The following is a 12,995-nucleotide window of genomic DNA, read 5'->3' as shown; positions in this document are numbered from 1 at the left end:
GTCAGCTAAGAGAATAAATAATAAAAAGATCCATTCCAAGGTCAGTCACGGCCTAGCTGCTTTTATTTGCACTAAGGAAAACTACAGAGGATGCCAACAAAACCATCAAAGCACCTCGAAAAGAAAAAATGATCTAAATCTGAATCTGCATTATACTATGTAATAGACATCCGCTGACATACTGTAGACTCGCCCTTGTGGCTGCAGAAACAATCAGATCAGGTGAAAGGTGAGTCTGGACTCAGTGTTCCTCCTGCACCAGGATCTGGGCAGCAAGTCAATAACACTGCAAGAGCGGGAGCAAGGTCAGCCATCTTCTCAGTCTAATAAGCTGGCCCTGCATCCCATGCTCCTTGCCATGGCCCAGAATGCAGCCCGGGCAGCCAGAACTAAGATGCTATGGGATTGGACCGTGGAGTGTTGGGGAATTACTGGAAAGGATGGTACAGTATGGATTAAATGAACATCTCTCTCTATATATATCTCTCTCCAAATCTTCCTCATGAAATCTCTCATGAAACTAAATGATTCCACTAATGCTTTGAGCTAAATAGGAAGTGGAGATCAATGGAAAATTCTACAAACTACATTTCACCACATTCACTTGCTGCTGCTCTTGCTGTTGCTGACTGGACCTGATTCATCGCTATATCGGTGGCATTTAAATCATGGCTTAATGTTGTTTCTTACAGAACAAAAGGCACGGACGTGTACTACTGTGCTCTGCACAACAGTGACCCGATGGCCTCTAGTAATGTTATTTTTGGACAGAAGCACTCCCTGATGGATGGCCGACTCAGCGACATCACAGGGAATTGGTCCAACAGCCCCTGTGATCGATGACCACTCACTTTAACTCAGACTCATTTTCCTGCATTTGCCTGCAGACATCACAGGGCCTGGAAAGTTAAGGCAGAAAGGGAAAACAGAGATCCAGTCTAGATGTTGAAGGGGGGCTTACTGTATGCAGGCTATCCATGGGACATAGGCGCCACATAACCCAGTTAGCTTCAAATGGTGGTTCATCACCAGCAGGTTGAATAGAATAGATGGTTATGGTTATGGTTATGGATTTAGCAGACGCCTTTGTCCAAAGCGACACATAAATACAAAACAACATAATAATATTTAAAATTGAACAGGGAACAGATTAAAATGTAGGTCAAATATAGTAAGGAGAATAGTTGTAGTACACAATAATATCAATTCAAGCAATAGCCTAATAAAAAGCAATGTAAAAAGGGGGAAAGGCAATAATAAAACAATAATGTCAATTCAATCAATAATATAAAAACAATGACATGCTAAGACTACATTAAGGAGAATATCAATAATAAACAATAATGTCAAATTAATTAACAGCCCAATTAAAATAAAACAACATTATATAAACCATAACACATAAGCGCTTAAACAACTAAGTATATGTTGAATAGGAATGTCTTTAGACCCCTCTTAAACGACCCAAAACTACCACAGGAACGGAGAGCACTGGGCAGTTCATTCCACCAACATGGAACCACTGAAGAAAAGAGTCTGGAATTAGACCCAGTTTTCATGACTGGTCGACACAACATACGCTCACCAGAAGACCGCAGTGGGCGGTTGGGGAAGTAAGGCTTGATTATTGAATTAAAATAACTAGGAGCAGATCTAGTTAGTGTCCTATAGGCCAAAGTGAGAGATTTAAATTTAATTCTGGCTACTATAGGGAGCCAATGGAGAGTAACTAGGAGAGGAGTTACATGTGTCCTCTTTGGCTGATTGAAGACCAGGCGTGCTCCAGCATTTTGAATCAGCTGTAATGATCTTGTTACACAAGCGGGTAAGCCAGCTAATAGTGAATTACAATAGTCCAGCTTAGAGATGACCATGGTCTGAACAAGAAGTTGTGTGGAATCTTGTGTCAGATAAGGTCTGATCTTCCTAATGTTGTAAAGCATAAACCGACATGATTTTGCAATAGAAGCTATGGTTGAAGATACAGGTTGAAATGGGATGATAAACAAAACCAGTGTTTGAGACCAGGGGATTGCCTATGTTTGAGACAGAGAAATCTTTTCTGTTTTCTTATGATCACAAACACATTGCAAAGTTGGGTTGTCTGGGCTGAAATATCTAAAACATTCTCTTTATCAAAGGGTAGTTGCTACAATAACAGTTTGAAGATCCTCTGATTTGAAATGATTGAACTACAAGTCTCTGCTGCCCCAACCTTCTATTTCCCAGTCAGCATGTGGCTCTGGTGTTCTCTTGAGCCCTGGGGCTCATGAGCTAACAATCCCTCTGCTGGTAAATAGAATACAAGCTACATGTGCATGTGTGTGGGGTGAAACCAAGCTTTGGATGACACTGGAACATAATATGTTTGTATTCCAAGCTCAGATAAAAGGATTTGCCAAGAAAAATGTTCAAAGAGGAATGCATGGCTTTCATGAAAATAAGTACAGCATGCAAACAGCCTGTGGTGTACAGGCTGTTTCACCAAACAATACAGCGTTAGACCTGATTGTGTATGATGTATCATCATTTCTGTAATATGTTGAAATGGATTTTGGCAAGGTAGAGGTGTTGTGTTAATTTAAATCTGGTACCAGGTGCCAGGACTACACCAAATGTGTGACAGTTTCTAAAATGAGTCCAAAGAGGCGGAGAAATTGCTTTTTTTTTGTGGGCCATCTGTGGGAATCCTGTCCCTCAATCTAACGGCCCACATAAACAAGCTTTGCGTCACACTCTGCTATTTAAAGCCTGCATTCAAGCACGCGTATTGATTCATTCTCCTCATATCTAGTGTAATTTTTTTGCTGGGAGACACCCCTCCAGCTTCACCCCTTGTGAATTGGCCGCTCTAAAGGTTAAATGGGCCATAAACATAGATGCTGACGGCAGATTTAAAGAAACTCTCCCGGCCCCATCACTGTAATGGCCTGGCCACTCCCCTCACGGATACGCAGCGGAGGCCTGTAGCACTGGACGGGCGGGAACATGCTGTAAATCTAAATGCACACAGGACTTAATGGATTGGCTTTGTGTAGTAATGGTCCGACCTGGACATCAACTGATTGGGAGGAACCCAGCCCTTATCTAGCTCTGATCTGGCCCCGATCTGGCCTCATTATAGCCTGGCTAGCCTCGTTATGCTATATCATGGATGTGTATTTTATTTGGAATTGAGTAATTAAATTGAGCCTTTAAAACGTTTGTTTACAAAAAAGATTTGTTTGCTGTACTTCTGAAAAGTTTTGGTAAGAGTTAAGTATACCAATTTCAGTTTAATTTCACTGCTGGTTATGCCCCTTGGAAATCGCAAGTGAACGAAAGGTCCTTAGACCCTTCTGAATCTGAAATGAGATTTGAAAAGCTGCCTTCTGTGAGATATACTTTACCCTTCAGGTTAGGTATTACCCTTCATACATTAGGTTGTTACTGGGGACACCAATAGATAAGGAGATTTTTTTTTACAATAATTGAATACACTTTTAGTACAGAATATAGAATAGGCTATACAGTGTGAGCTATGGAATATTCCAGAAATAGACTCAATTTCAGAAGGTTGTGGCATTTACCCATGGGAAGATAGCTGACCTAAGCTTAACCTGAATGAGAGGGTTTTAAAGAATATTTTCTTTACCTTCCTATTACCAATGTAGCAAAGGCCACCTTTTTCAAATAATGCTTCAGCCTGCAATCACACACACACACACACACACACACACACACACACACACACACACACACGCACACACACCTGAGTTATTGATCAGACCTTGTCTGCTTTCCTGAGAGCACAAGATGTTGAAATCACCTTGGCTCTCTCCAGGCAACAATATCTCACGTCTGCATCTCTGAACATTACAACGGAGTACCTCTCTGAACATCCTGGTCTCTTCGGACAAGTTTTCTTTCCTTATGAATAATTCAGTGTCAACACAGTCATTATTTCAATTTCTATAGGCTACTAATGGACAGTCTGCATACTGTTTGAAGAATCGCAAAGGACATTTTAAGGACATTTTAAGCAGCTGCATCTGTTTCTGATTTTGGCAGACAAAGGATTTTTTATTAGTCAGGACTTTTGTTAAAGGTTAGATTCATTGCAAGAAGAAGTACTCACAAAGGAATGAAGTGCATTAATACCATGAATCATCTTTCTGGATCATCTGAATGAATTTTCCTCTAAGACTCTTTGTGACTCTTTGTGTCTATGTGTGAAAAGCAGTTATTGAGCCAACACATTATGGATGTAAAATGTCACAATTAAACAGGAGATTAAACAGCAGCACCTGAGAATAGCTTGTGTTCTCTCCACTCTTTGTCACGGAGATATCAAAGCACTGGGGCCGTAAACAGCCGTTCCAAAGAGGCACTTAGAAACATTTTAACTGCATTCTTCTTCCCAACGGCCACATGAGCGTTGTGAACAATTTATCCAGAAAAAAAAAGAAAAAGATTTTGAGGCGGCCCAGTCTTCCAGCAGGCAGAAGAGGACAGAGATGGAATGGGGTGGTATCTAAGAGCTAGATGAAACAGGACGCTCTCTCCATCCATTCCTGAGCTGTCTGCCTGCCTCTGCCTCCATGACCCCAGGGCGCCATTCTGTCCAGGAAAGAGCACTTATGGCCCAGTTATGCCAATCTCACCAGGTGGGTACAGAGCCTGCTTCTCAGCATGAAAGATTGGTAGTACACTATACTATACAGTAATCTAAAGTAATGTTGCCCCATTTGGCAGATGACTTCTTTTTTATTCATTTTTTTATTTTACAAAAACAAAACTCAAATTCGTTTTCCAAATGTGTTCATGCAATTACAGTATTATTCTGTTTCACTTATCCACAGTCTACAATCCAGTGTAGGCTACTTAGTAGAAAATCAAATGTCTTTGATGTATATCACTGTCTTTTCGGCGAATACATTCTGCAGGGATAATTTTGGTACACACTGAACCTTTCACACTTGTTTATTTGATGTTTTCACAGAGACGACGACATGGTAGGCCTACTGACAGGGTTTTCGCAGCACAATCGCCCTCAAGCGCAAAACAGTGAATCAGCATCTCAGACGGGTCGACAATCTTGTACATCATCTATTTACTGGAGCACTCCACCGTCTACTTTACTGTCGTAATGTAGCCAGATTGGTTTGTAATATCCGGGTTGGTCGGAGGGAGTGTCTCTGCTGTGATTTCCAATAGAAAAACGCTGGAACAGCCACACGCCACGGAGCCACAAGCGCCGCAGAGAAAGCAGCAGTCCCTGCCGAGCAAAGAACATGACCCGGGCTCGTGCTAGAGAGAGACCAGCGAAAAGAGAGATAAACATGGATTTTTGCCCTTTTAATGTATTGGATTTAGCTTGAGAGACATCTGATGGGCGCCTCACCACTTATGTTTTAGCAAGAAAAAAGCAAAACAACCTTGCCGCTTCATTCGTCCCATCGTCAGTATGGAGAAAACGCTTTACGGTTCGCCTGGGACTGCAAAAGCGAACTCAGGATCTCTGCCCACGGACAGGGGGAATTCTGCAAGGAAGATCGGCAGGACTGGATCCCATAGTCCGGGCTCGGCCTCCCTCGGCTGCCAAGGGGGCGGCGGTGGAAATCGGGGAGATTTGTTGGGAAACAGCATGAATTTGCAGCAAGCTCACAAGCGGCTGTTGGAAGGCGTGTTGAGCAAATACACAAACCTCATCCAAGGTTGGCAGAACAGGTAATGATATACCCATAGCCGTAATGTGACGGTAAAGTTATGATGGGTCGGTCGTATTTCATAAATTTAAGCTATTCAGTTCACATGCATAGGCAGCCTATAGGTGATCGCTATTTAATGTGTAGGTCTATCTCAAACTATATATTTTGAATTCAATATGGATGATTGTTAGTCTGAAGAAAAATAGATTAATAAAATTTCAGTCACAGTAGGCTAATGATAAAAGTAGTCATCATACATGTTCGACATGTTTGTTCAGTGGCCTGTTTTCACGTGGACAAAAGTATGTTTTGAAAAGTTTATTGAGGCTAATTGAAACGCCTGAACAGAACAGGGTGTCAGGCTGTAAAGTTTAACTCGGTGTGCGTAACGTAGAGCAAATATTAGCTCTTCCATGGGATGCAATCACCATTACGTGTCGTGGATTGTGAAACACTGGCCGAAATTGTTACATTACGCGTTGGAAAGTTTGGATGTTGGTGAAATGTGGGGAAATTGTGAAGAGACACCTACAACGTGGCAATTTGTATGTCATGTGGATAAACTATGTGACCGTGGACACGCACTCTCTGTTTGTGGCCATTACAATAAACGCACACCCATATTGGGATTAGATTAGAACTGTTAGAAATTACCACAGTTAGGCTAAATAGGCTTTGAAGACCGTTATTGGCAACTGTTTTTCCCTCATTTAAGGAATGTCTGACTGAGAGAATGACGATGTCTCATGTTATTGTGATAACAATTCATAGAGCAAATGTGTGGCAAGGGCACCTTCAGCTGTCCAGTCAATCAGCCACTACAATGTTTTTTTTTTTAATTAAATTATCATGAATGTAATTCTTAAAATGTAAGTAATATTTCACCAGGCTTTTTTTTGTGTTTGTGAACTGCACTGTGTTCTCATCAACCTTTGCACAGCAGCCTACTTGTAGTGTTGGAAGTCAGTCATACAGGTACTGTGATGCTGCTCAGAGAGAGAGAGAGAGAGAAGAAAAAGACCTGGCTGATACACTGAGCATGCCCTGTTGTGTGGGTTGGTGGGTGGAGAGGGCACTCCATACATGTGTGATTGAGAGCAGAACATAAAGCATAGCTGGGGCCCTTCTTATTACTCCCCTCCCCTCCTCATCACTCCCAGGGGCATAATAGCAGAGGCTGCGGGTGACATTTTTAGGGCCGCACATGTGATGTAGACTGAGGAACAAATCCCTTCTAATGTCTTCTTTTACTCGGTGTACTTTTACTTGGTGTGCTGAATGATGGATCCCATTTGTTTAGAAATTGGAGGTACATGGTTGACTGTTTGTTATCAGCATAGAAAGGTAGCAAGGCTCCCTAAACATGATATAAGGGCAGGTTATGTGCCATATGGAAATACCCTGGCATTGCCCAAGAGTAGGAGATAGGAATAGGAGTATCTGCGTGGTCCGCTGCGTGTCGGGGTCTGGTTTGCCCTGTCGGGACTTATTTTCCCGATAATGACCAGCGTTCTATACATTATACTTTATATATAGTCTTAATTGGAATCCATTGAGCATTGGTTATAAACATGTTCCACATGGCCCAGTCCACCTTACCGTGTTTACATAGTTCATAGTTTATCCACCTCTTATTTTACCACTACACCACTGCCTTGAATGTACTACTTGTGTTTGCTTGGACTAACTATGTGTGTGGACTGTCTGTTTGTTTATCATGGTAAGAGTGCTTGTTTAGAAAGTTTAGAAACTTTTCCCTTACCTGAGAGAGGACCAAAACTAAGACAACCTGAGACAAATCCTAGAAGTCAGCACACTCTGTGTTGTGCTAATCTGGACAGAGATTTAAAAAAAAAAAAAAACACAAGTTGTGTTATTCTCAACCCATTTGTTTTGAGAGTGTAGGTACCAACAGAATGAGGACAGACGAACAGGTCAAGGAGATGAACGAAACTAAGAAGGAATTTATTCATTTATGGGATCCTGCTGAAGGTACATTGCAGCAGGAGCTGACACCACAATTGTTCAGCGTTTTGTGTTAATGGCTTCTCTTCTCTTGGGTGAGCTTGTCCTTTCCTGAACATATCCATCGCTGGATCTTGCGGATACAAAGGCTCTTGGCTTTTGAGCCACCGACTCCCTTTTGCTTTAATGAACTGGAATATTGCCAGGTCAGGAAAGGAATTGGTGGCAAGTCTTGCTCCGAATGAGTAGCGGGGCAAGGACATTGGTCGCTAGGCGATTACCCTGACCTTTATCGGCGGTGGGCACTCGACCTGAGAGAGAGAGAGAGCTTCTGAAGGGGAATCCATCAAAGCACTGGCTAGCCTACCTGCCACTCATCCCTTCCTCTGAGGCGGCTCGGCTGCTATGTATGCATGCATTTGTCATTTAATGTGTGTGTTTACATGCTCCTTATGATGAATTGTAGTTTACAGGTGACTGTACTCTCTGTGCTGTCGGCAGTGTTTCAGACAGAGAGTTTGTTGTGTTCTGCTCAGTCTCATCCGAGCTGTTTATGTTGTGTGATGCATTGGATTCAGCACTAGTTTTCATCTAGAACTTACACTATAGTATACTTATAATATTATAAGTAGACTACTTACAGTTACTAATAGAACACTACTTTGTACAAATGCAGCTTTACCTCCGCTTTTGATCACAATATTGTGTGAGGGTTATGGTGGGGGTTGGGGGGGATGAGGACAAAGGTGAATCTAGCCTTTGTGTATTTGAAGAATGTGCTGACGGACTGAGCAGGTATCATGAACAGGGGCACACCACGGCTTTCTTTCTCTGCGTATGTGAGTGAATGAATCTGCAGTTTGCAAAAGTGCTGTGTGTGTGTGTGTGTGTGTGTGTGTGTGTGTACGGCTGCTCTTGAAAGTGGATGTGTGCATGTGTCCCTGTCTAAAATGCGTGTGTAAGAGCCTGTGCATTGATTGATTAAATGGATGAATGACGTGTGTGTTCCAGAGCTGTGCACTGACATGTAGGCTGTAAACATGTGTTGTGGTGTGCCTTGTCCCGGAGATACAGTACTGTGTGTATTTGAAGTGTTCTGTGTGTTGTAAAAGGAAGTGGTCAGACTGTATAATGTGTACATGTTTGTGTCCACAACATGCACAATGTCTGGTGTGTGTTCACAATGTAATGTGTGTATTTAAGGTTGATTGGGTGTGTGTGTATTTGGGGATTAATGACCCCTGCCCCTCTGTGTGGCAGCTCTAGAGAGTGTCAGACACACAGCTCTGCATGGAGGAGTGCGACGACTGAATTACTCTCTTCGTCACACACACAACTTGTTATGCCAGTCTAATGCACATATCACCATTGTGTTCTCACACACACACACACACACAACTTCTTATGCCAGACTAATGCACATTGTGTTCTCTCTTTCTCTTTCTCTCTCTCTCACACACACTCACCCTCTCACACACACACACAAACATACACTCAACCATTAGATGTCAACCACCTCAAGCGATCACTGATCCTTAGGTTAAATGAAAACATCTGAAAATTCTCTTGCTGAAAGTATAGTCTGATCTCCTTATACAGTATACACACATAAAAATGTTCATGCACAGTTTATAGAATCATTTCTTTCACTATACTCCAACTTACTTTCTCTCTCTCTCTCTCTCTCTCACACACACACACACACACACACACACACACACACACACACACAATCAGAAATATGTGGGCGCCTTGCCAGGGCATATATAATCCCTGTTCCTCATTGAAGAGGCAGCATGAGGTGCCAGGGTGAGATGTGGTCCCCTGACACAGACAATGCCCTAATGATTCGTGATTGGGGGTAGGCTGACCTGCACAAACTGTGTGATGATTCATGAGAGGAAGAATTGAGGTATAAAGGGAGAGTGAAACTAATACAGAGAAGTAAGGTTAAACTGACACATCTCCCAAGTTCACCCTTACCTCTTTCAGTGAGAAGATTTTAAGCCATCCTTACAATTTGAATCCCCCAGGTTCCAAAAGACAGACTCAGATGGGGTTTTCTTCATAACACATAATCATTTGGATATCAATCTAAACATACTGGTAATATGGAAAAACTGAATTGTTTGTTTCATTGCCAGTGTAATTTGCTTGTGCAAAATATAGACCAAAGACAATCACAGTGGAATTGACGTACAGTACATCTTGTCGTAGCATAGGAACTGTTTCCACTCTTACAAATAAAATACATTTTGTGCTTGGGCTGTACTGTGTTTACAAAAGAACTGGAGATATGGAGAACGGGTGTGAGATGCCGAGAGAGATGCTAAGAATTTTCATTTGGAGAGAGAGAGAGAGAAGAGAAAGAGAGGTTGAGTCAGTAGGTTGGGTGTGAGGGGGAGGGGAAATGTTTTGCCTCTGTCAGCACAGGACTGCATCTCAAGGTTGCTGTGACACCCATGCACCGGCATCCTTCCAGGAAGGGCATCAGGAGGAGCGCAGTGCTTATGCTCATCACAGCACATTGCTGGTTGCTATGGTGATGGGGAAACATGAATATAGGAGGGTTTGTTTTTTGCAGAGCACTCACATAGTGTAACCTGAGATTACCTGAAGTCACTTGCACTCACACACACCCACACACACACGCACACACACACACAAACACACTGAGGCACACACAAGACCTCAGTGACAAGTGTTTGAAAGGTGTTAAGTGAAAAGTTTAGATTTCCTTTAGTACCTTTGTATTAAAGGAGAAATCCATTGATTTCATGAAGAGAGAGAGTGATGAAGAGGTAAAGAGATAGAGATGGAGAGAGAGAGAGATGACAAGAGAGAGTGATGAAGAGAAAGAGATGAAAAGAAAGAGAGTATAAGTGTATATACTCTTTTGATCCCATGAGGGGAATTTGGTCTCTGCATTTATCCCAATTCGTGAATTAGTGAAACACACTCAGCACACAGTGAAGTGAAGCACACACTAATCCCAGCGCAGTGAGCTGCCTGCAACAACAGCGGCGCTCGGGGTGCAGTGAGGGGTTAGGTGCCTTGCTCAAGGGCACTTTAGCCACGCCTACTGGTCGGGGCTCGAACCGGCACCCCTCCGGTTATAAGTCCGAAGCGCTAACCAGTAGGCCACGGCTGCCCTAGCCTGAGGGGTGAAGAGAGAGAAAGATGGAGAAAGAGAGCTATGGAGAGGGAGTGGTAATGACTCCGTTCCCCAAAGATGAGGTGCAATGACAGTCTGATCAAGGCTTTTCCCACCTACCTTTGGCAGGTAGCCTATGTTTGTGTGTGTGTGTGTCTGTTTTGTATGTGTGTGTCTGTTTCGTGTGTGTTTGTGTGTCTGTGTACGTGTGCATGCATGTCTGTGTGCGCATATTTGTGTGTGTGCATTTGTGTGCGTGCGTGTGTGTGGCTTGAGGAAGTGGTGCCTGTTGAGGTTGTACCAAAAAACTCCCGAGCTTATTTATAGTCCGTCTGTTGTCATTTAATCAATTAGTCAAAGTGCTGAGCTGAAGGAGGGTAGGTGCCAACTCATATCCTGAAGGCTCAGTCTCAGTTTGTCCGTTTCTTTCGGTGAATAGGCTAGTCTTTGGGAATTTCCTCCTCTCATCTGGCTGGTCAACGAGTGTATTTCTGTTTTTTGTAGTCTCTCCTTGGTTTTTATAATGCTTATTGTTCAGTATTTTGTCTCTTAAGTGATATTAAAGTGCGTATGTCAGGTTAAAAAACATTTTTGACAAATGAAGGGACCTGAAGCAAGATTGTAGTGAGTAGTGATTTTTTTGAAAAATCAACTTTAAATACAAAAGAACAGTATTTACAGTTATTTTTATAACTGAATTTATTTATTCCAGGAAACATTCCAGACACAATGATGACCTCATAAGAGGGAGTCCAAGTTGGTCAATTAAAACACATGGGATAAGGGATCATAAAGTAGTTTTTCTTTACACTGATGAGGCCAAAAACATGACTTCATTCCAGTATGTCATGCTAGAGTCTACTACCTGTCTGACATAAAAATATCCTGATACCTTTTTTCTTTACTGGCAACCATTATTGATCTTAAAATGTGATGAAGAGGATATGGGTAAGTAGCAATGCTTGAAAATGCCAGTTGTGTCACTTGCCATCACATAAAGGCCATTATATAGCCTAAACTAAGTAGAATCAGTAAGCAAAGTCAAAGTCAAAGTCAGCTTTATTGTCAATTTCTTCACATGTTCCAGACATACAAAGAGATCGAAATTACGTTTCTCACTATCCCACGGTGAAGACAAGACATATTTTACCAATTTACTCATTAGTCTGTGTTCAGCCAACCCTGGGCATATATGCTTTTCTTTAGAGACCTGACTATAAAACCATCAGTGTATATGTGCTACCACACATTTGCTCTTTATATATATACATCTGCTTATCAACTAATGTTAGCTATAGACAGACTATTAATTTGCTTACTGATTCTACTTAACTTGTTGTATATGAAAGCCTATGTTATGGCAAATGACACAACTGCCATTTTGAAGCCATGATACTAATAGTGATCCGATCCTACTCACACCCCTAATCAATTTCTCACTGATGATTTGATGGCCATGATTTACCTACATTTTGTAGCCTATTCGTCTTTACTTTGTCCCTGCCAGTCAGGCTCATGCTTATGAACCACTGGTATGTCATAGAGAACATTTTTGGCCTTATGAGTGTAAAAGAAAATGCAGTTAAAACCATAGACTGTATATATACAGTCTATGGTTAAAACCCATTCTCTCCTATGCTCAACTTTGCTGGACTCCCTCTTATGAGGTCATCACTGTGTCTGGAATGTTCATAAATTCAGTTATAAAAATAACTGTAAATATTGTTCTATTGCATTTAAAGTTTTTTTTTCAAGAAAAATCACTACTCACTACTATCTTGCTTCATGTCCCTTCATTTGTCTTTTTTTTTTTTTTTTTAACCTGACATACGCATTACGTTTCTCTTGCTATGCCAGACTTGTCTTTGGGGGGGAAGAGACTGCTAGCATCAGCTGCTTTTGACTAAGTGGATGTTGATATCATGGAGAAAATATCTGTTGTCTGTTGTGTGAGTGTAAACCCGCTTCGGTCAGCAGTTTGTAAAGCAGTCTTGTGACTGGGTCTGGCAACACAATGATTTACTGACTTCATTCATTCAGATCCATTCAGTCTATCACAGCAACAACAAATATAATATGATTAATTTCTTTGGTTACTTTCCTGAAAGTTTTAAATCAAAGCTGCTTTACCCCAGAACTGGACTTATGAATGCATGTTACAAACATTGCAAACATAAAAATCAGTC

The 12,995-nt window shown here is 41.8% G+C and overlaps 1 protein-coding gene across 2 annotated transcripts in view; it reads left to right on the top strand.

Annotated features, from left to right (window-relative positions):
• Positions 1–5,007: 5,007 nt before the first annotated feature.
• Positions 5,008–12,995, top strand: part of LOC121695987 (oxysterol-binding protein-related protein 10) — a 76,580-nt gene continuing 68,592 nt past the window's right edge. The window contains exon 1 of one of the 2 annotated variants that reach the window (XM_042077255.1): positions 5,008–5,709. In XM_042077255.1, the coding sequence (XP_041933189.1) occupies positions 5,447–5,709 (263 nt within the window). In that variant the 5' untranslated portion in view covers positions 5,008–5,446. The remainder of the gene's footprint in view (positions 5,710–12,995) is intronic. The other variant, XM_042077256.1, reaches the window with a different exon arrangement.

The sequence above is a fragment of the Alosa sapidissima genome, chromosome 21 (assembly GCF_018492685.1).
Source record: "Alosa sapidissima isolate fAloSap1 chromosome 21, fAloSap1.pri, whole genome shotgun sequence".
NCBI lineage: Eukaryota > Metazoa > Chordata > Actinopteri > Clupeiformes > Clupeidae > Alosa > Alosa sapidissima.
The sequence above is the reverse complement of the archived record's forward strand: the minus strand, read 5'-3'. Positions and strand labels throughout refer to the sequence as shown.